The sequence below is a fragment of the Trachurus japonicus genome, chromosome 19, assembly GCF_045865225.1.
Source record: "Trachurus japonicus isolate A0001 chromosome 19, Traja_1.0".
Taxonomy (NCBI): Eukaryota; Metazoa; Chordata; class Actinopteri; order Carangiformes; family Carangidae; genus Trachurus; species Trachurus japonicus.
This window is the reverse complement of record NC_140925.1, coordinates 7,275,682-7,300,368: the sequence shown is the minus strand read 5'-3', so window position 1 is coordinate 7,300,368 and position 24,687 is coordinate 7,275,682. Positions and strand designations below refer to the sequence as shown.

The following is a 24,687-nucleotide window of genomic DNA, read 5'->3' as shown; positions in this document are numbered from 1 at the left end:
ACACGTCATGCAAACTTGATATTTTTGCCAATATTATCATATAATATATGATATTATTACCAAATACATGCTGTAGTTTTAGAATTTCATATCTATTTTTGTTTATAAATTTCAAACAGCCATTGATTTCCATTGATTACTGAAAACCATGGATATCATAAGCAGACTTTTTATAGTTATCAGTTATCTGGGGTGAAGGTCAGTCAAATCTAAACCTGTCAGGTCAAAATATGTTTAAACGGACAGTATGAGAAAAAAAAGCATATTGGTGTATTTCTGTAATAAAAATAAATGGAAACCAATGGATGCCCGGAAATGTAAAATAAAAAAATCTAAAACTGCATAGAATTCATTTGGAAACAACCAACAAAAAAGTACAAATGATTTGTTGTAAAGGTGCTTTCGGACAAGTTTCAAGAGTCAGTGAGAAATTAGAAAGTAATGCATACATCTCATCATTTTCAGCATAAACGTGTCTTAAGTGTGGTTACACAATTAATAAATGTCCCTACGTGGTAATTTTCAAGAGTTTCCTAATTGATTTTCTCATCAAGAGAAATGAGGAGAAACAGATGGAAGACAGTGGGTGTTTACAATGTTGTCATCATCCAAAAAAAGAAAATGATACTATACCAGTGCTTTTGGGCTCTCATACAGGACAGACATGAACGAAACCCAATGGATGCTTGGAATAGCAGGGGAATTACTACGTCCAAATATCTAAACCTCACCCATGTTAGTTTGAAATGTGGTTAGCCGTGATGCGCAGTGATCTGATTTGCAGTAAATAGGCCAAAACCAGCGGTATGCTCCTTTAACTGACGACAGAAGCTGTTGCTTGTCAGGTCAGAACGATGCCACAAATCATGAGAGACAACCCCTCGTGCACTAAATTCACTTCTGACCCCAGACGGGGCAATAAGTTGATGCTATGATTCTAAATAATCCAATTATGTGCAGGAGGGGGGCTGGTGTTGGAGTGACCTTGGGGAGAGGTTGACAACCTGGTCCTCAAACAGAAGGGGAGGAGATGACATGGAACAATAAGGTTACTGGTCCCTGGAGGAAACAGCCTCATGGCTCTCTGCCTTGGATCAACATCACAGCACCAGCAATATGTCAGTTCATCACCCTCCCCTTCTTCTCCAGCACACACAGAGGGGTGAGAGGCTAGTCAATTAGCCACTGTATAGTCAAGGAGGGGGGTTTCATAATGAGTAAAGGTGTGTAGTCTCTCTCTTCTCTTTCCCCTCCCCTGCTTTGCCTCTTCAATCCATCGAGGGCTTATAGGTCTCACATTTGTTTTCATTTATTTACAACCACATATTGACTTTTCCCTGCTCAGGAACGCTCCGTCACAGACGAGCACGAGGCATCTCGCAGGGACACGAGCAGCTTAGAAAAATGTCTTGTCAAAACAGTGATATTTCATCTCATAACATTTAAAAAGAGACACATGAATGAAGGCTGGAATAACGATGGTGCTGTCGAGCCGCGCATGCCTCTATCTCACCCTCCGTCTCTCTCTAGTTAGCAGCTATAATATTTGTGAGAAAAGCTTTGAGAGAGAGAGAGAGAGTGGGTGTTAGAAGAAAAGATAATTGAAGCAATGTCTACGAGCCACATGTGTACAGTGTAATCCCTTTTAGGAATTTATTAATTTCTATGAGCTGTTATGGATGCCAACATCAAAAATATTTGGTATTAGAAGCTCAGCTAAACCTAATGTATTGGTATGATAAATAGTGTAAGGTGGTAAATATGCAATTACCGAGACTACACGAGCAGGCCAATAAAAATGAAATGATAGGCAATAAAAGTCACTGCTCCTTAAGGGGCTTATAGCATTACTATTCAAAAATCTTGTGTTTCGGGCTGTGTGTGTTTCACATTTGACGTGGTGCTGTTTTGGTATGTTGTGGGAGACGGTTTTTCGAATGACGGCCCATGTGCTTCTACAGCTGTCGCAACAATGACAAGTGCTTCGAGTGACATCTGGGCAAAATCCTCCTCGTGCTCAAAAAAAGCATCTCGTTTGTTCGGGGATTGCTGTGATTGCATACTCGCCTTTGATGGTTCCGAAAGGAGAGAGGACTGTTGCAGATTTCGGGGGGCCAGTAAGTTCTCCTCCCTCTCCTCCTCGGGCAAACAAGGTAAAAGATAACAAGGCGGGCTGAGTGCATGAGCCCGCTGCAGCCATAGTTAGTATAAAGCTATCAGAATGTGTGAGATGTTACTGCTGTCAGAGGCTTAAACAGTCAAAGGGATATTTTTAGAGAGCTTAAGCTAATAATCCAGAGCCCAGTCGGAGGGGGGGGGCGGGAGTCTACAATTTCTTGCCAAGCAAAATGAAAGCGGAAATACACACTTCACGCAAAGGGCAGTTTTCAAAGCTTCACACTTTGTTTTCCTTGACACTATAAGTGACAGGAGCCTAGCAGGCCTGCTTTAAAGACAGTCTGTGCAGACACAGTGTGCTGTTATTCTGGGTGAAGTTATCCGTGCTGTTTTCTTCTTTTTTTAATGAGCCTAAAACGCTGAATCTGCATTCAGTATTTATCTAATACCTTCTCATGAATAGAAGAGTCAAGACGGCAGTGAGCGTTCTGGAAGCAAAGATGTTTTTTTTTGTTTTTCTTTTTCTCATAGATAATGTGAGTTGACTTGTGGTTGGGAACTTCTCACCCAGTTGAATCAACAGTTCAAACTAAGAGGAACACTGTTAAAATGTACAAAAAACAAACAAACATGAGGAATGAACTCAACTACAACTCCCAAAGAGAACTGTGGTTAAAAACGTTCACTATCGTGGTTAAAGGGGAACTATGCAAGTCCATTTTTATGTCCGCTGTTTTGCTAACCCTCCTCCTGGCTATGTGCATTTGTTTTCAACAAAGCCGTCGAGAAAGCAATCTATGGAGCTATGGATAACGTTACTGTATATATCATATACGATGTTACAACGTGTATATTTGTGAAGTCTTATCTGTCATAAACAAGACATTATGGGGTATCGCAGTGCAGCTGAGATGACAGCTGGGACCCCGGGTCGGAGGAAATGTTTCAGGGAAGAGATGCTAAGTGAAAGGCAGAAATCCTCCATTCTCCTTCCTAACAGGTTAGAAGTCATTTATTTAACCATCACGATCACGCCAAAGCTGTTCAATTACTGTAAGGTAGAGGTAAAAATCCTGCATAGTTCCTCTTTAAAACCTGGTAGATCATCCTCCTAATTTCACAATAAGATAAATAAGTCTACTTTCATGGTAGGGGTCAATCCATTTGTTTTTGAAACTGAAAACACAACACTAGCAAATGATCCTGTTTCTAGCTACCAAGCTAATGCTAGTCTAACAATAATTTTCTTTTTAGCTCTGTTGTTGGTCTCAGCCAACTGAGGAAAATATTTCAGCTGCTCCACTACATTGACACACAAGCTAATTTTATACCTCTGTTATATTGGGTCTGTGGTTGTATTGTACTTTGGGCTTTTAGAGCTTTTTCACTGATGTGATGTACTATGAAAGCTTGTACGAGTGAACAAAAATGAACTGAGCAAGAAAAAAAACTCACTATAAAGCTCCACGGAGATAAGGGAAACTAAATAGTTATATATATTTTTATATATATATATATGTATATTTTTTAAATTTAAGACAGACCTATTACTAGATTATTTTTGAATCAAAATGGACATATTACATATACTTTAAAGGCTTAATACATGTAGTAAGATTGTTAAGCTATTGTTCAATTATACCATGCTGCTTTGTTGGGGAATGTCGATGTCACAGGAAAATTTGAAATGCAAATTTACAGTGGCTAAAAATACTTTCAGTACAACTGGGCCTGTTGATTTTATTACTCTGGATCTCCAGTCATAACATTTGTTGCACGTTTACATTGTAGATAAGGACGCCAAAAAGATATGAAATTAAGAAACCAAGGACTCTCATGAAAAAAAAAACAGAAAAAATCACCAGAAACAAACCAAAGCAAGCATTTACTTTTGTCTCCTCTGTGTAACAAGTTGTTGAGCATATGTCACAGCAGGACTGAGAGTTGGGCGGGAAAAAAAAAATCCAATTTCAGTGTTTCCCAAAGAATCTAAATCAAAGAGCAAACCTCAGTGCTAAGGTTAATAAAAGTTGATAAGCTGAAAAGCGTAACTCCCTCAGGCCATTCAGAAAATAGGCATTTGCTTGACCGTGTTAGCCCAAGCTGATGCCGAGGCAGAAATTGAATTGTATTGTATGGTACATTGTGTGTGCGTGTGTGTATATGTGTTGGGAGGAGGTGATTGTCAGTACTGAGCAGGGTATAGCCCTGATAAGTTATTTACAACAACACCCTCTGTTTTCTTCTTCCTTTCTGGGCATTTCAATAAGAGCTCATTTCAAAGACATGAGTGTTTTCAGCCTCGAACCATTGTGGGAGAAAACCAACTTTAACCATTGTAGAAATCTTGTGTTTTTTTTAACTGGTTTAGTCGTCACACTGTGCAAACCAAAGGAGAACAAATTATTAGGTCTGGATAGATCAGCTGGAAATGACAAATTACTTACTGTAGAAACCTTTTAAACTAAACTGAGCATGACTGGGTCACGACACCTCAAATAATTCAGCAAATTATCACTGCTTACAGATATATATAACAATGGCATATGACATTTTCCGCCTTCCCTGAATGCGAGCGTATGACATCACTGAGGCGAGTCAGACAGCTTTTCATAAATGCCCAGTAAAAACAACATCTGGCATTCAACTCAAGCATTTCCAGCCAGATTACTGCAGCATACATTACAGGAGGGGGTTGGAAAATGAATAACTGATCGAGGCGATGGCATCAGTGGAGGTTGTAAGCGCCCTTGAATTGGCCTCGGGGTCACAAACATGACTCCTCCTGGATGTCAGGACGTCAGCCCCCAGCGTGAGTCCAGGTGCCGCTGAACAGGAAGCTGCCACCTCCGTGATGATGCGTGGGCCGATAACGACCGCGGGTGATTATCAATACGATCGGGGCGAGATGATAGCGCCTCACTCACGCTGAGTGGAAGGCAAGGCAGCGCCGCCTGCTACTGTGCAGGACAGATTAGGAGGAATAAATCACCTGTACCGAGCCCTCCTAAAGCTCCCAGGAGAATGTAGCAATCCTGCTCAAGCATGACATGTCACAAACATGAGGGTAAACACACACGCAGGAATAACACACTCCAGCGAGGCAGGAGTCGCTTTTTTTTACTGCCTCTGGGAATTTACTCAACAGCTACTGATGGAATTTCACTTTAGTTTTTTACCGAGCCATTAAGTGGCATGTTTCATCTCTACCTAGTTATTTTCTTACATTAGGGTGCAGATCGCACGGTTTTAATATGCACATCAGTTTTTGTGTTAGTGACAGATTTACATCTGCGGCGCACAGACAGTTTAGCTGGATTCCTAACTAGGGCTTCCTCTAAACTCCCAGATGCATTACCTCAAATTTGTCTTCCTCTCAAAGTTGTGAAAAATCACTTACACAAAACACCTGCTAGCAATTGTGATTTTTTTTTTTTGCAAAATAACTCCATTATTTCCACCTATGCTTTATGCAACTCGGTCCACTTTTCACCAGATGGCATATTGTTGTGAGATGGAGCATTTTACATTTGCAATAGCTTCTGCAGTGCAGAAGATGGTATTAATTTTCTACTTCAGTCAAATCTGTGCTTGCCTGAAGCTATGTTCATTATATAATGTAAACTGCATCTGCTTAGAAATGAGCCTTGTTTGATCACTTTTTTTTTTTTTTTTAAATTTCCAATCTAAATCCATTTCAACTGAGTATCTGTTGACCTGATAATCAGATTCAATTAAATTACTCATATGTCGTTTCCCTGTCACTACAGCTTCACAATGCATCACTTACACTACACCTACATTACAATTAAACGTGTTTGATGGCTGTATGGCTCAACATTAAGGGAACATAGTTTGCATGTTTTCCTATGATGATTTGTTTAGTGCGTTGTTGTGTTTTGTTTTCTGTGGGGAAGAGGCGTGACCGTGTGGATGTGCTGCGGTAGGATTTGGACAGGATTTGAACAGCCTCTCTTCATCTTCATGAGCAAAATAGTTTAGTTCATTCGTAGTTTCCGACTGACAGCAGCTCTTTAGAGGTTTTGGTTCACCTGCAAAATGCCACAGAAGTACTGTAGATGGAAAATGACTGTTGCTCGCTGTCATATCTCTAGTTAAGTCTGCTGTCTGCTGTTCATTTCTTTCTTTGTATTCTGTGGTTAAGTCATTCTCGACACTGCAGCTGTAGTTCTTTAAGGGAATGCAATGGAGCATTTTTTAAAAGCTGGCAAACAGATTGGAAAAACCTCAGGATTAGCAAAATAAAGGCCAATTCTGATTCTGCTCTTCGATTCAGAGTAACCATATTTAGAGAATTTGCTTCAGACATGAAGTTGATAAACAAGTATTTGACATTTACTCAGAATTAGCAGCGTTAAATTATGCCAATTAATTACTGTAGCTCTGCGTAAGTGGAAAATGTCAAATAGAACCAGGATCAAGGAAATAATCAAAATAAATTCTATTTCGACTGGATTTGTCCAAACTTGAAAGGAGGTGCGGAGTCGACCTGAGCTTTCATGTGACCAATTTCAACAGTGCCCATGCCTGCCAATCCATTACACACCTCTAGCAACAGCCTCTGCTCTCATCTGACTGAGTCTGCCTACAAGGGCAGGGGAGAGGTCTCTTTGCAAGCCCACAGGGACAGCAGCAGCACCTACAGCACAGGTCCAAAGGTTAAACAATCGGAAACATGTGCAGTACATAAATATCTCCGCTGATAGCAATCTCAGCTCGGGAGAAGCAGGGTTTGCATAAGGGGCTTAGAACAGAGGATGTAACCTCAGATAGAGCAGGAGGCATTCAGCCGGTCTGGTGGGGCTAATGGAAGCCGTGGCAGCAGCAGTAGCAGCTTTGTGCTGGGGGGAGTTAGTTATCAGACTGATGGCCTTATCAGCACTAAGGGCCTCTATCACACATCTCACCTCTGGGCTCTAACAAGGGGTCAGTGAGCGACGTCAAACTACCAGAGACTGGCTATCTCACAAGAACAACAGTGGATGAAGGAAAAGTGGAGGATGAACTGCTTTGCTCAACAAGCAGAGCTCATGCTGCAGCTTTTTTTATCCAGTTCTTACAACTCTTACTCCACTCAGACATCCACATTTAAGAATTTTGAGATTTTCAAGATTAATTTTGTATCATAAAAGTGTTATCTCCTGCTTATATCATGAACGCAGTTATCCTGACTCAACTTGACTAAAACCCTCTTGCTAGTTTGGGGTCAAAAAGTGATCAGGAAAATGCAATTAGGGCTGCCAGACTTCTTTGAATAATTTATCTGAGGAAATATGAGCTGCTGACACGACTGAGAGCTCATTTTGTTCTCAAGTGAAGTTTTACTTTTGCTCCAGTAAGTTTTTTTTTTATTGATTGTCTGGAAGCTTGTTTGGTCAAGGTCCACCTGATTGAATTTTACAGGAATCCAGGACTTCAACAAGTTAGAAGATTATTGTTTCTTAGTCAAGCATAAGAAAGCAGCTGAAACGCCGGTTTTTTTGATTCCAGCTCTTTGGGGCACATTTTCAGGGTCAATACATCGAATTATCTAAAAATTTAAGTGATAGAAATAATGTGTTTGGGTGAAACAGTAAATTAAGCAGCCGTGGAGCTTCAGTTCTCCGAATGCCCTCCAGTCATAAACCTGCTGCTGACGGCCTTGAAGATGTATTTTCTTAATCACTGATGAGATCCTACATAAGCACGTTATTTTCAGCCAAATTAATAATAACATCCTGAGTTTTTTTTTCACACGAGAGACTCGCGTATTTGTGTGTTCTTCTCGCTGGGTTTCAAGTGGGAAGAAAAAGGTGATGCCGGGTTATTTCCACACATCAGTCAGAAATCCAACAACACTTTGAGCTACGTTCTCATGCCGCAAATGAATCCAATCCGATCACAACACACACCCACGCAGTCCTGATTGAGTCACCTTTGAGTTTTTGATCTGAAGCTGAAGATTTTCTTTCTCACTTTAATTTTGATTGCTGTTTATTTAATCACCACGGAGCTGTTGCTGGTTGCTGTTTTTAACTGTTGTGCCGTCATGTTTGTGTAATCCAACATGGTTACTCTCTTGTTTTGAGGGGAATATGTGCAGCTGTTTTATTCTGTGTGAACTTTGCTTCAAAAAATGAACTGCGAATGGTGACGGCAATTACGATCCTACATTTACTTTTTCACTCTGGATACAAACAGCCTTTGTGGAAAAACACGCAATAAAAAAGAACTTTTGATGAGGTTGAACCCAACTTCCTTGCAGTCCATCAGTTCCTTGCAGCTTATTACCCAGTAAATTCAACAGACATTTGGTTGCAGGCCCTGCAAACAAAGGTCAAGAAAGCAAGCAGCTTTTTTTCTGCTCTGAACTGCTGAGAACAGTGACCATGCCCTCCTGTGTATAATAAACATATGAGCATTTGGCCTGCTCTATTTACCTCCTAATGAGAAACAAAGATCTGCTCTGGAGGGACTCGCATGCTTCAGAAAATGAATAAGCCAGGGAAAGAAGAAAAAAAAAAGAAGAAGAAGAAAAAAAGAAAAGCTCTCAGAATAATTCAAACCATTTGCGGGCACAGGGGACATGAGAGCTTTGTCTGAATAAATTGGCCATAGAAGAATTGAGATGATGTCCAACACGTTATCTGTTGATGTGGCATAAGATGGCCATTTGCCAGATGAAAAAGCAGGATGGAGGGGCGGCTGCCCTTCAACCGGGAGGCTAAATCGTCTCACATGCATGTGTACGACTATCATGTGATAGAGTTTAGAGGGAGAGACAAATAACCACATGGCTCCTCTAGAAGGAAATACTTGGCATGGTGCAATTAAAAGAAAACCCACAGCAAATTAGAAAAACAAATATTTCATTCAGTTAAAGTGGGAGCGATGGGCAGATTGAGCTCACCAACATTTCTAAAATAAGCCCATAGGTTCCATTAGCCAAGGCATGAGGCAAATTGATTTGGTATTTCGGGGAGGGGGGGTGGTGGGGGGGTAGATTATGCTTGTTGATTAAATCTTGTCTTTTTTTTTTCTTCTCCAGAATTGTCTAGCCATGAGGAGAACCAGGGAGTTCTCCAAATGAAACTGGAAAACATGACTGTATAGCCTGGACGGTGGGAATACAATCATGAGTAGACAAAGCTTGGTCTTCCCGCCAACTCTGTGTGGATAAGAGGATTGTAGATCTGGGGTGAGAGAGGGATGGAGGGTTGGAGGGGGGGTGGGGGGAGACGACAAACCAGCCAAACTCGGAGCAGCAGTGATTTGTGGGGAGGATAGGCATGAGGGTTGTAAGGGTATCTGGGAAGCACCGCCGGTTCAAACTTCTGCAAGTCCTTTCAGCAACAAGCTGATATCCCTGCGCTCTCTCACACTGTGACAGAAATACACTGGCCTCAGCGCCAGCAGAACGTGGGCACTATTGATCTGCTCCCAGCGCAATATCTCCTCTTACATCCATAATTATTCTCCTTCAGAGGACCGTGTGCCCTGGCTGCCCGACTGCCTGGCTGGCTTTCTATCCGCCTCCTTGTTAAAGATGCTCTATGGTCTCACATTTCGCGTTGCACTGCCAAAGACCCCCCTCTCTTAACCCCGGCATTTTCAAATATTTCATGGTTCAGTCCCAGGGTTGGGGAAGGCGGCTTCGGCACGGCACAATTACAGTGGTTAGTCGGACTCCTCTGGTGGAGCCATGCTGGCTCCCAAAGTACCATGACTCGCAAACAGACAGGCCAGGAAAAACAGAGGAATGTTGGAGAGATCATTCCTCCTCTGTACTGAAGCCTCTCTCTCTCTCCCTCTCTTGCCTGTATACAGAAAGGAACGGGCTAATGGTTTAATTGTAGGAGTTGCAGAATCCCTAACCCTTGTAGCAACACTTTATGTGATTGAGTGGTGGTTCCCGACCAATTTGCTTAGAGCGAACACTTACAAATGACATTTTCATTTAAAAGCAAACCCTAATGTTCGCTAATGTTACATGTTTAGGTTAAAGTCGCTGCATAAACTGATCCGTGAGTCAAGTTTGCCGACTGTGCCCACACATTTAAACAGGAGGTAAACATTGTCATAAAGGTTTTACAGGCTTCTCCTGATGCATGAGCAGAGCAGAGTTGTTCTTGGGCTGAGTCGACAGACTTTCTTGGTGGCTGCGGTACAAATGAACTGCACAAAAATAATTAAATGATACGACTCGTCTTCTGGCTAAAATGGTCATTTTCAATGCAAATTGTAACTCTGCAGTGTTTGTGATGCTCAGACATTTTTTTTTATTATCGTTCTCACTGTCTGTTTTGTATGGGGAAACATTTTTTGGTTCTAGCGGATGTTGTGTGACTTGCACCTCTGATTGTGACCACTTTTGCCAAAATTGCCAGCCGGCCAAGAGCTGTTCTTGGAGGCTTCTTCTGCTCGCTCTCATCAGATTGCATGATGATGATATAATTCAGTGTTTCCCAATGGGTGGGTTGCGGCCTGAGAGTGGATCATGGGTCATTTCTAAGTAGGTCGCACGAATGTGGGTCAACCCTGTCAAAAAAATAAAAACATTTTTTTTAAGAATGTTATGGATTTTCAGCAAAGCAGCCTTTGTATTTTCCCCATTTACATGTTATACTGTGAAACATTTTCCATTAGATTTGCATTGTTTTTAGTATATTTTAAAAGTTTGATTCATCTCTTGTCACAGTGCTTCTCATTTCATTGAGACCCAGCTGTATTTTTGTTTTTCTAGTCTGTATTTTGTGAATTAGAACTGAAGGGTGTAAGTGATGTTCTGTTGTGGTCAGCGGCAGCGCTATCTCCTCACTGCAAGGAGGTCCTGAGTTTTGAGTGCCAGTTTATGGTCTGTCAGAGCTAGTTTCTCAGACGTGCTCGAGTGACGAGTGAAAAACGGGAATGGCCACACTTTCAGGTTGTATGAAAGGCATCGCAGAGAGAGCGAGTGAGCGATGTGGTATTGTCTGAATACAACTGATAATGGCGACCACTTTCAGACAGACTCTCCAGAAAGACATTCGTACTGTTGTGCTCTGTCGTTCACATGAAAAGTGCCACAAATAGTTGTGTGACAATTGCAAATAAAAGAGCAGCTGCAGAGAGGAGTCCAATCCCCAGCTTCTTTTCACATCTGCACACCGCTGGTCAATCGCGGTGTGAAGTGGGTGTCAATATCACGTCGCCTGTCCTGAAAACTTACAGAAATTGTTGGGCACAGCTACAGTACACTTCAGTTCAGTGTTGCGGCCTTGTTACATTGTGACTAGGTGCGAGTTACAAGCAGCTCAACTCATGTGTGATTAGAGAAAAAAAAAAAAAGATATTATGATAAATTATACAGCAAAGATGTTCTTTTCTTCCTCTTCTCAATTTCAGTCATTTGAATCACACTGCATATCACTTTGATTGCCCTGATCCCCGGGTTGGGAACCACTGATCTCGTACTAGACAAAGAATACAAATAAATAAAAAGAAGCAAAAAATAAAACAAGGCAGATTGTGCATTAAGCAAATCATCACAGCTAATGTGCGCTATGACTCATCATACAACTCACTGACTGTACGCCACACTGAAGGTCAAAGTACTCTGGCGCCGAACGGAAGGCATGTGACTCATCACAGAAATAGCACATTCAATTAAAATTCAGTTGTGAAAGACACAAAGGAGAGCAGCAGCTAATACTTCATGTCTTTTCCTCCAATGACACATTGTGATTGTTCCGCTTCGCCGGCTTTAGAGATGGTTCTGTGTTCATCCTCCCAGTTGGCCTGTGGGGCCTTGTGAATAAACACATGGAGGTTAATGTCTCATGTTCTTCCCAGTTCTCTGCAGACAGCTCTGACAGGAGGAGAGAGAGAAGAGCCTAAAAGGAAAGCTGTTTCAGTAATACGCTAATCTAGCTCTCACATCTCTTTGTTTTAGGCAGTGAGACGGGATATTTTCCCCGAGCTACAGTTGAGAAGCACATCTCCAGTCCGCTGTGGGTGAGCTGTCAAGGGGAAATTCTATCTCCTATTCTTTCCTTTTTTTTTTTTTTTTTTAGTGAGAACACCCCTCATACCCTAAGGGGTCTTTAGTGAACTTGCCATCACCCACACATACTGGCAGCAGGGAGCACGCACTTCCACGGTCCCGCACACGTCACCGAGGCGATAAACAGCCAGGGGCCTCACCACAGAGATAAGGCTTCCAAGCAGTCTATCAAACAAACAAAGCCAAATGACGAATCTGGAGAGATGTTAAGAAATGACGCCATATTGCCCATGTATCTCCTCCGCCTGCCTGTTTTTCCATCCACACAAACACACACAGACACACACATATATATATATATATACACTTGTACAGCCTGTCCTGGAAAAATCATTAGAGCCCCCGCCACCCCACACATACGCGCGCGCACACATACACACACATACACAAACGCACACTGCATGCAGATGTAGAAAAACAGGGCTGAGAGCCAAAACGCCTGAGGGGCTTTTCATGACAATAACCTTCTGTAGAGCTGCTTGTATCCCTCCACCTAGATCACGGAGAGGTGCTGAGGGATGGATGGGAAAATAAGTGAGATAACCATACAAAATATTAGGCGAGGAACATTCACACAAAGTACAGAGGAGGAAGAAATCCGTGTCATTTTGCTCTCATGGCCTGGAGAGATGGCAGGCTAAATGCTCTTTTAAAACAGCTTGAACATTGAAATGATGATGGCTCCTTTTGCCTCAGCAAAGCACATTAATACATAGCCGAATGCCATTTCCACTTTTGTTAAATGGCTCACCTATTGAGTATTCAATTACAATGGCTGTCTCTCGTTTGGAAGACGGGGCTGGGACCCATATAAATAAGCTCCCTCTGAGTGTGGAGCTGCAGAACGCATTGGACAGCAATGGAAGACATGTGGAGCTCCTGTATGGGGGTGGTATATAATGTTAATGGCAGAGGAGCGAGGAGGTTGTTGGGTATTGGCTGTGGGGTGAAAAAAAAAAAAAAACTAAGCTCCTCATCTGTGGTACCGTTTTATTAAGGAAGCACATTTTTAAGCCATTTGTACAGATAAAAAAAAGAACCCAAGCACATGAAATGATCTAAATTGAGAAAGCCATGAATCCTGGCTTAGAAAAACATCAGTCAGGGTGATTAATTCAGTCTTGATTAATTGTTCCATTTGTCTATGATATGTCTAAAATTCCACAATACAAATCCGCCAGTAATGGTCCAATCCTTTCCCCCCCATTGTGTGGTTTATCTCTTATGCTCAAATAGCAAAAGCAAATTGTGGCTAATTTTATCGGCGAATCCACTGGCATGTGGTTTTTCCAGCAGTAATGATTCCCTCATTCGGGCCTAATTAACTGCAGCCATTAAATGGAGAGAAATGTAATGCCCAGGGTTCCATGTCAGGTAGTCAGAGGAGGACAGCACAGGAGGACTCAATTAGGCCTGTGCTGTTCCCAGGTTATCACACGACATGTTTGCCAATTAAGTGAAGTAGCGTCTGATGTCTATGTGCCTCCGTCGGCACCATCTCAGAGGCCCTGGCAACGGAGAAGCGACGTCGCTAGCCTCTCTCTCCCCCCCTCCACCCCCAGACAGACACTACACTATGCCCCAAAAAGGCAGTAATTACAGGATGGATGGGAGACTGTTATATAAGTGCAAAGCTGCTGATAGGCCAGGCAGGGCCCTGCTGATGCCAGGTTTCAAACAAGTACCAGCAGGATCGAGTTACAGCAGAATTACCCAGGGTAGACTCAGTCAGAAACACAGACGCATTTCAACATCAGAAGGAGGCAAAAAAAACAAGAGAAGAAACAGAGGCTATTGACATTTTTTGGAGTCTGTGGTGTTGCTGTTATGGAATTTCACATGATCAAAAGTGAATTGTGATCCGACTGAAATAAGATCCCAGTCATGACAAATAACCCAGCGCTCGTTTCTCAAAAACTTCAATCTTGCCTAAAATTATTACTGTATCGGTCGCTTTTCAAAACATGAGATCTTAACAGCTGCTTTAAACATATTTCCCCCAAGTGTGCGGCGCTCTGTATCGTGACTCAGTTTGAGTGTGGGAGAGAGAGGAGGAGACAGGCAGACACATTAGCCTTCCCTTATGGCACATTCTGCAAGGCTATAGGAGTCAGTCTGCATGATCCTGACTGTCACTGACTTGTTATGAAAGCATCACGGGCTGAGGCTGATCCATCACTTTGGGGGGTGGAAGTCGGGGCGAGAGGAAGGGCCGGGGGTGGATGGAGGGGGTGAGCGTGGGTGAAGCGGCCCTGTTGCCTGTCACTCACCATGCACCGCTGCATGACCGCCAACCTTGTCTGGCTTGTGCACAATGGGAGGTCTGGGGCTTGACTGTATGAGCAGTCATTCCCCCACTCCCTCTTCCCAGCAGCCAACACAGAGGAAGGCCAAAAGGAGTCAAAACACTCTGGACAGGCATTAGTCCTATATAGACCCTGGAAGACCTCACGGCTTGAGGCGGCCGAGTGGTGAATATCAGCTCTGTTTCCCAGTGAATCTCTTATTTTGGCGGACTCGGCCGGGTTCAATTCCGGAGAGCAAGCCCCGACAGAGTCTCCAAAAGATAATCTCCTTCAACAAACATACATTGCAATTATCCAGAGTCATTAAACTGTAATGACTGGAGGTGTGAGCAAACTTCTTACGCAAACAGTTACAGTACCACCCACCCGAAAATACATAACGCTTGCAAAATGTACACCGTGGTTCAGGAAGACAGAATCGTTCCTCACAGCAATTAGGGAGTGAGAGAGAGGTGCATATGTAAAAGGGGGGTTTTATATTGGGAGAGGAAAGAAAAGAGGAAAAAGCTGAAGTCAGCAACAGCCATAAATCCTCAAATGCTGAGCAGTTCCTTCCAGATCTGTCCTGGTCTGTGGACCCCATCTCTACCCAAAGACAGGGCTCTGTTTAGTAGCTTTAGCAGTGGGGAGGCGAGTTCAGGCCAATGATCGTACACCCCCCCTCCCCCCTCCCACCGGCCCCCACCCTGTCTGAAGGTGCAGTTTGTCCAGGCGGCCCCTCTGCCTCGAGCTCAGCTGGCCTGTTAGAGGATACTTCTCAGCGGCACCACGGTGTGTGACCACAGCTTGACCTCCAACCAGCTACTCCACTTCCACAGAGCCGAGAGAAATCAATAGATTAACCGGCATGAAAATGGTGATGCGATTGAGATGAACGATTACAGGGCTAATTCTCATTCATCTCTTTATGTCGCGGTGATGAGTGAGAAGTTAAATTGATACCGAGGAGAAAGACGGAAACCCTTAATCCTGACAGAAACACTAAGGCTCGGACGAGGATGAATTACATTTAAGTTCAAGCTAAACTAATGACCGCTGAGTCAAAGCCATTTCAATTAATCATGTCCCAGAAGCAGCAGCTAGGCAGCCTTTCATATTTACATATACATATGTTATATTTACAGTTAGGAAAGCCTTAAAGAATAAAAAAAACAAAAGAGGGAAGAGCAGGGGTAAAACAACAGCGTGTTTGGACAGCAGTCAAAGTGAATTTTAAAGGCACTACCTATGTATGCACAGCAGTGCTTTCTGCTAAATGCCAATGTCAGCATGCTAACATGCTCACAGTAACAGTGCTATCAAGCTGATGCTTAGCAGGTGTAATGTTTATCACATTCACTGTCCAAGTTTATTTCGTCAGCATGCTAAATAAACGCTTAAATAGCATTAAATCGTAAGTACAGCTGAGGCTCATGGGAATATATATTTTTTTTGAGGTATTGGTTGTTTGTTGGGCAGAATAAGGCAGATGATGATGATGGATAGAAATGTCAAGGGAGCATCAAAGTGACTGCAGTTCATAAATGGATATTTTAGTCAAAACTATAGATTAGGAGTCATCTTCTAGGATTATGATTGTCAGTCCAGTCCAGTCCAAAGCAAATTATCCATCGGTTGTTGACATTTTCAATCTGGACCCATGTGGTGGGCTTGACAGCTAAAAATGTTCGCTATGTTTGAATTTGCAATGCTTGAATTCAGGTTATTGAGTTATCCAAATAAACCAGGCAAAGATGACTGAGAACATAACCTCTTCTGTTGACATTAACGTATATAAACACAAAACACATGTACTGTACAATTTCATCAGAACAATGGATTGGCAAAATGCCTTGTTTCACTTACCGTCTCGTTGCCAAACAAGATGTCAACATAAGGCATGATCATCATCAAGGGCTCCTTAAAGAACTGGCTGATGAAGGGCGCCGAGAGGTTCATGCAGAAGATCTTGTTGTTTTCTGAGGCGTGCTTCGCCACCTTGAGGATTGACTCCGGGGACACAGTCAGGAAAAAACCCTATAAATAAAACAATAATAAAAGTCACTAACATCATATTTTCAGTGGAATCAAGCAAATTAATATGTACAGTAATGCTGCACAGGCTGCATTATCTGTGTTTTTGTAACACAACATTGGCCAGAATGGACTGAACCACAGGCCCTTATGGACTGAAACACTTTAACTACTAATTTGTGGGTTTTGGATTCTGACAAGGCAACTTTAGGGTGACAAGGCTTTCTGGAATAATACCGGAGCCAAAAAAAAAAAAAAAAAAGGCAGCGGCAGAGCTCAAACATTTATCTGAAATGTTTTCTTAGAACATACACTGAGCAACAAAGAGGAGGAAAAAGGGCAGGAAAAAATCCATCCAGGACAAAGCCTGTGGCTGGGCTCCAAGGCGCGTACTGGAGGAAGCAACATGCACGTATCCGATGATAGGGCAAACAAAAGTCTCGTCTGGACTCTCCTTACTTGGAAACAAGAGAGGCAGGTCCACTCATTGTGTGAATGAATACAAATCAGGTAAGAAAACACCTTTGTGTTTCAGGTGGAAACCTGAAGCGAGACTCTCCTGCAAGCCACACAAAAACACTCCTCCTTTGATACTGATCTTCTTAACCTTGTTTTTCAGCAACAAGCTGCTCTGTAAAACCACTGTGTCACAATAGGGGCAAGGGGGGAGGAAAGTTTCAGCACAGTGATACATTTAATCTGGTTGAAAAGCTTCCATTGTGGGCTACAGTGCAGTTCTCATTAAAGCGCTATGACATTTGCAGCGACGGAGGAGCGACCTCCATGAAAAAGAAAAGGGTATAATACCGATGAATAGAGGGCGACTATGTAGTCAGTCAAATGTACAAGGCATTACAATACAGCCATGCTAAGCAGGTGAATTCTTTATTACACATTCATGGTGTCATTCACTCTCTGGGCAGACATTGTCATTCCTCTGCAGTGCTGTGTGTCCTGTGGTTTTTTGGAAATGTCTTCAAGTTAAGGCCCAGGTCAGTGCCTGCGGTTGCTGTGTCATGGTACCATCTGTTGAAGACTAAAAAGGTGTTTTCAATGGGCCTGGGAGCACAGAAGGAACTCACTCTGGGCTAATGGCCCATCAGTGACCCTGACATTTTTCTTTTGCGGTGTGCCAACGTGTCAGAGGAAGGGGAGATTGTTTTCTGACACAAATGGTCTTTTTTTGGTAGTTGAAAATAAACTGTCATGGTTACCGTAATGTTAACGCTGATCAAAGGCCGGCGGCTCGATCAAATATCCGGAGGGGTGGTGAACTTTAAAAGCCATGCCACAGCTTCTCTAATCACACACCGGCTCTGTGTAATTCACTTTTAACCTCAGCACCACTGCCAGTGTCATCACATTGAATCGCCCAGAAGTCAGTGCTGAAATACAGTGACTGATTCCTCTATCATATCCATGCTATTAATAATCTTACTTAAGAGAGAAGGTTAGGATCTAGAAAGAAAACACCCGTGCATTCAATCAAAGATGGAGAGCCTCTCCAATTTTTGCATTTATTCTCATGAACAATTTATTGAGCCTAAACACATCATTAGTTATGTGGCATTTGCTGTGTGGAACATTGCCCATACACTTTCAATGTTTCATGAAATCTTTATAATGTTAGGCCCAGTTCTGCTGCACAAAAAAAATGCAGGAAACCCTGTAAACTAACCCTCAAAAAAAGAAGGAAAGGATAATATACAACAGTAACAAAAATATTTAGCTGATGAATCATGGAATCTAAGGGCTGTATCTGTCATTCAGTGTAAACGCTTATTAACATCTGTCAAAATTAATCAGCTCTGATGCACAGAAATTATCATTATTTCTGAATCAACCCATTTTTTTGTGCATGTCTCTGTTTTTGAAGTCAAAGTAATGCTGCAGGAATCTCGTTCATAAAAATCATACAAGCCATTTTTTCCACCAGGCTCCAAATGTTGTGACTCCAGTGGCTTGTGTGGCGGGGGGGGGGGGGGGGTTAAAACTGAGCCATGTGAAATTCCAGTTCCCAACAGAAGTCTGTGCCGACTTCGAAACAGGAGAAGTTAAGTCTTTAGTGCTGCGGTGTAGATCATGTATCGAGAATACCAGCTCCAGTTTCCCAGGTGTCAGAGAGCCTTGTGAAGTGGGGTGACTATCGCATTTCCAGGTCAAGATGATCAAAGCCATGGGTACACTTCGTACAATTTCCACCCAGCCAAAACATCCAATAAAGCATTCAGAAATGCATTTTCCTGGCAGACAATAATGCGGAGCGATGTTTGGCCGTGTCAAGTGGTAATTTGAGGGAAGAGTTGGAAAGGCAGGGCATCCATTTTCAATGTTTACCCTAAAAAGAGGAATGACTTCCACTTACTCACACAAAGAAAATGTCTAAATGCTACTCTGAGATGAAATTAGTGGTAATCTAACCATAGGTCCTCACTACACAGCAGCAGCGGCACGCTATCACACTTTCCCCTGCATTGTATCAGTGTTTTCCCCAGGGCTGCTCACATCTGAAAAGCTGGGTGTGATGAATGGCATGGTGTCACCGGGCTTAAAATAAAAGTGGACATCTGAAGGGTAAAAATGATCTATTTTGGGAAGGGCATTTTCATTTACACCAGCAGCAGAGGTGGTCATGGAAAAAGAAAGAGAGATTTTTTTTTTCTAGGTCTATTTTAATTCTGCAGGGATGAGGGGGAGTGTTCAAAGTACTGTGTCATGAAGGTTTTGTTTGACACTTCCTATTACTCAAGGAATGACAGTGGGAATTTAAACCATCACTACCTCCGTGAAAAGAGTAATTATGGCCACTGCAATCACACTACATTTCATCAGATCTTAGTCAAGTCTATTTGTACAGTCACATGTGTTAAATTTAGGACTTTATAATCTAAATCAATCCTTAAAGCTGTTCTCGTCAATATTTTTATATCAACAGTGGATGAAATCACTGTGAAAGGGGTGAGTTGTGGTGACAAACCTACAAAGAAACATCAACTTCTTTCTTTTTGTTGCTGTTATGACCCAAAACTTTACAATTGTCTTGGAGTCAAAAGTGTCAAATCTTTCCAGATGCAGCTGTTTTCATCAGCTGGTTCCTGGACATCGCTCCCAAAGGAGGAGATGAAGACCAAAAAATGAAAACAGCTAAAGGAGAACTATGTAATGTTGGATCAACATTTATAGCTCAAACTAAATAAATTGATATGTTGCAATGCTCCAAAATATATAAATAAAGGAATGCATCTTTAAAGCTGTGTTCAGACAACATTAGCCATGAAACTGGCACAGGGAGTGGGACTAAACACAAACTAAACCCTAATGCCTGTCTAACAAAACTAAACTTGATTCAAGTTTTACAAAGTAATGTAATTAAAGACAAACTCCAGCGGTTGATCAGATGTGAGACTGTTGTAAAATCTTTGTTTTGGCGTCTCATTATCCTTCAGAGACGTGACTGTTCCAACATTGTATTTCATCTTCTCCTCACTACCTGTTGTAAGTTAACACTGCGGCATAGACCCATAGTAGGTCATCCACTAATTGGAAGGTCATTGGTTTGATTGTCTGCTCCTCCGGTCCGCACATCCAAGTGTCCTTGGGCGAGATATTGAACCCCAAATTGCCGCCAATCTATCATCGCTGTGCGAGCATGACTGAGCACTGTACAGTACGTGTGGGAAAAAAAAAAACCTCTTTATGAATGAATGGGTGAATGTGGCTTGTTGTGTGAAGCGCTCTGAGCAGTCGATAAAGGGCTATATAAGTGCAGTCCATTTACCATTTGCAGCCCTTTGCGTTTTTCTTTGATGCAGCGCTATACCAATGTCAATACAGCCAAATGCAACAGATGAATAGAAGGATTCAAGTCTTGGTGCAAACTCCGACCGACTCATGGGTTATGTAGTTAACCTTTCTTCAGCTCTTGGCCAATGGAAACACTTCTGCACTGCATTTGAACATAAAAGCCATTATTGTCGCTGTGTTTCTTTACCCTTGTTGCGATGCCAGGCTCGCCTCGGCCCTACCTAACCAAAACCCCATCCCGAAGGTTAGCCCAGCACCTAACATAAACCTACAGTACCAGTCCCTGCGTGATGCATCGACGTGTAAGTCAAGTCTTGTTTCCCTCACCCAGGTGAACTGCGCGCGCCCCAATGTCCGTGGGTCAGCTCCGGCCGTCTCCTTTGACTTTGGTTTCCCGGACAGACTGCTCTTGGTTCAGTTGCTTTAAGTTCATTAAATGTGGGTTAAAAGAAAACAAGTGGTGGTGTGGTGGATGTCACTTCAGTCTCCTTGGTGCGTCGTTGAGTCACCTTGGCCTCTGCCTTCTTCCTACTTCCGGCCCAAAAACCCGACTTCTCCCTCGGGAGCAGCTGACACCAATTTTGAGAATTCCTTAACACCACGCCCCTTCCTGCACGTGCATGTCAGTGAGTCCCTAGCAACCACTCTATCGTACACCCCACCAGACTGACTCATAACAACTAAACCCTGTTTAGCACAATGTCACACTACTAGACTAACAAACCACATTATTGCTTTAATACACTGTTTACAATTTGCGATTGTTCTGCTCAATAACTGCTTCTCACCCAACAAAGCATATCACATCCTTTTCTGGGGCTAAGTGTTGGCCAGTGTAACTGGGTGGTGGGTTAATGTGACCGAAAGAACCCTATTTAGATAAGGAAAAAGTAAGACTGGGAAAAAAATATATAGGAAAAACCTCAAGAAGAGCAATAGAGTAGAGGGAGGCATGCAATAGTTACATCTGTTGAAGAGTAGCAATGGTTGCAATAAAGAGAAACAGGTAGCACTTTGTGTATGTACAGTAGCAGTGATAGAGCTGCAATATGTATTCACTGAAAAATAGCATATGTGCAATTTCGCAAGGCGATTTTATTTCAAGTATAGAGGCATTTGTTCTAGTAATAAATTCCTGGTTGTCAGGAAAGCCCTGTGAGCTAACCGGCAGTGTTTCAAAGCTTTTCAAAAGCTGCCCCGGCCATGCTATCCCTGTCATTACCATAGAAAGCCCCCCATCATGCTCTCTGGTGCACAGGGTTCATTACACAGAATTAGATGTCACACAGATCAGAGCGCGCGTGATGCCACACACTGCTCTCCTCCTCAGTTATCTCTGTAAAGCACTGTTGCGAGGTGGATCGATAGCTGAGGTTTGGAGCTTCATTAGCTCAGTATGACTCCATCTCCATCAAGACACCTCTGGCACGCTATGCTGGTGTTGCGAGATATATTTTACTCCCCAATCCTGAAGGTCCTGCTGTTTTACACCCAAACACACAGGGACAAACAAGACCTTCACTCGTGATGGGGGGTGTGGGGAATCTGTGTCAGTCTCTGGCTCGATAAACAGCAGAAAGAAAGAGGACAAACAAACAGAGGTAAGTGATTAATGGTGTCACAAAGTGCCTTGAGTGGAGGGGGGAAAAACTACAAGGATGAAAAGACCTCATTTAAGGCTTTTCATTTCGAATGAAAATGAGTGTGTGTGTGAGGGGTGGGGGGGGGGGCTACAAAGCAACTGGGATTTTCACAATGCTAATGATGTTTTGTTTGCATCAAAAACGGCCAGTTGGTTTTCATTTAGAAACAAGTTCAATTAAACCAACAGAGAAGATTAAATGCACGACAACCTCGCAACATGATTGAGCATTCCCTGCACTTTTAGGATGTTTGATCTGACTGCGAGGCGATTCAACGGCGCTGATAGCATCTGCCTCCTCTTCTTCTCTTCTCTCTTCCATTAAGAATGATGTTCTGGTGAAGCTTATCAGACATCTAGGAATTCATCCACTTCTTCTGAGGGAGCTGGAGGGAGGCCAACTGTACTGGAAACAGAAGGGAGGGCCGCGCTTTTAAAGGCTGCTTGGAGATGAGGGAAAGGGGGCTATCATGTCAGCCGGGATCTCCAGGGTAACATAAATGTGCCACAAACGCTGGATTTAACAACTGGGCAGAGACATCACTTACTAACAGCTGCAGTATTTATTTCTAAAACATTATCTCTGGTTTAAATATTACCCATTTCAAGCTAGCGGATATTTTTCCCCGAAGTCAGGAAGGTCTCTTGTGGTGTATGTGAAATATAGAGATGCAGCTAAGAGGTCCTGCCGATAACCAAACATACCTGGCCAAGGTCATCTTAATGAGCATGGATAAAACAAGACATTAGAGCCAACCACAGAACACTTAAGGGGAGCGTGTGTCACACTACCAGCCTGCAATTTGTACAACCATCAGAGACTGTAATTACATTAACCTCAGACGCCTCCACTCTGTAAAGTAATGCAGGAAACTACTTTCACAGGAAAAATATATATATATATAAAAAAAAGCTTGTTGTTTTTTTTTTAACTCCAACTTGAGGTTAAGGTTTTTCTGGCATCACAACATTGGAAGAATTGGTTTGATTTGAGTGTTATCTCACTAAAAGTAATTTGAGACCAGCTTCAGGGTCTTTTCAAATGGCTGCCTCTTGCTCTCCTGTTAAGCTCTACAGCTTCAAAAATGTGTTGGCCAGGGGAAGAGGCCAGCCTGAGCGGGAGCGCGGCATGCCAAGGAATGTACTTAAGATCTAAAACAGACAAGATTTAAAGCCAAGAGCATTTAAATGCCAATACTAATCCACAAAATAATTCACCGCAGAGCACAAACTGGCTCTCCCTTACAGATACCATATGTTACCTCTGTGAAGAGATGAAACGCAAAAGCGATGCCAGAAGAGGTGCTTTCTTCTCCTAAAACTGTGTTATCTTGGTAATGAAAAAGAAAACCATACTCTCTTCATGTTCTAAAAGCAAACCTATATTTCCAAGCTCTCCGGTTTCCAATGCTAATCTTGCCTCCATCATTGGGAGATTAGCCCAGAACAAACTGTTTGGTTTGCAGGGAGTTAAAATTTGCTAATGCATACACTCTCAAGTGTCCTTGTCTGCCACACTGCACTTAATTAGCATTTTAGTGTGAGCAGTTCTCTCTCCTTCAGTACCTCTGAAGGGGAAACATCATTCCCGACTCACACAAATACACAAACACAGGAACACACACACACACATACACATATATACACTTTTGGAGTCAAGTTGAGCTCCTGTAGTTTCTTACACGACTTGAGAGCAGGATGGGGAAAGGAAAGGAGAGTTTGTGGGGGTCGATGGAAAAATGGGATAAAAGTCTGTGATGTGAAAACAGATGTCGGGGCCTCAGAGTTGTCTCTTCTCAACTGGCTTGAAAGGACGTATTAATATATGGGTCAGATGTATAAAGCAGAGGTTCAGTGTTGGAGTGTCGACACTGCAGAGGGGTTTCCAGTTTCAGTGACTTGAAGGTTGTGCACAGACAGAAACCGAATCTCTGCAGACATTCTTGCTGCTGGGAAGTGAACATTTCCAAATGTGCCACTCTGTAGATGTAAATGAATTAGTGCACTTAACTTGAACAGTGAAATGAGGAACCAAGGAGACAATCTTTCACTGTTCGCAGTCGCTCTGGTGAAAGCTAGCGCACTAGGTTGGAAAATTACAGGTAATTGCTGAAGCCATTGAATCCAGTTTGGTTTTGGTTGAAAGACTAAAATAACAAAGCTCTGATTGCTGAAAAGACAAGGGCAGGGAGCTCGGAGGCCCTGTTGCTAAGAGTTAATTTGATACATATTTCTCCCCTTGAAATGTCTGAGGTACTGGCAAGAGACGGTGAAAAAAAAAATGAGTGAGAGGGAGGGTGAGACCCCCGCTCTGCCTGCAAATACTATCCATCTGCCATATTACATTTAACCAGCATGAAAAGCTAAGGGAGCGCCCTTGCACAATATTGTGTGAAGGCTGTCAAACTCAATGCAGGAGCCCGGTGCCCACTGCTCAGAGCTGAGGACGTGGGGCCGTTTAAATTCTGTCTAATAATAACTTCTGCGTGTGCTCAGCACCGGCAAAATAGGAGAACACGTGGCTATAGGAACTTTTAATTATTCATGCCTGTTTAAAAAAAAAATCATCTAATTGAAACTGTAATATGATGGCCCCCCGGATGAAAACACCAACAGCTATCAACAGCTTTTTGCCTAATCGCCAAATTAGAATTTGAAATGAGCAGAGAGAGGGAAAAAGATCCTGCAGATTTGCACTATGCAAACACAAATTTGACTCTTTTTTTTTGCCAAACATGCATGAATACTTTGTGTCTTCAAAG

The 24,687-nt window shown here is 42.6% G+C and overlaps 1 protein-coding gene across 2 annotated transcripts in view; it reads right to left on the bottom strand.

Annotated features, from left to right (window-relative positions):
- The window catches only part of adkb (adenosine kinase b), a 108,769-nt gene that overhangs the window by 17,596 nt on the left and 66,486 nt on the right, over positions 1–24,687 (bottom strand). For both annotated transcript variants that reach the window (XM_085762052.1, XM_085762053.1), the window contains exon 7: positions 16,312–16,482. In XM_085762052.1, coding sequence (XP_085618178.1) covers positions 16,312–16,482 — 171 coding nt within the window. The remainder of the gene's footprint in view (positions 1–16,311; positions 16,483–24,687) is intronic.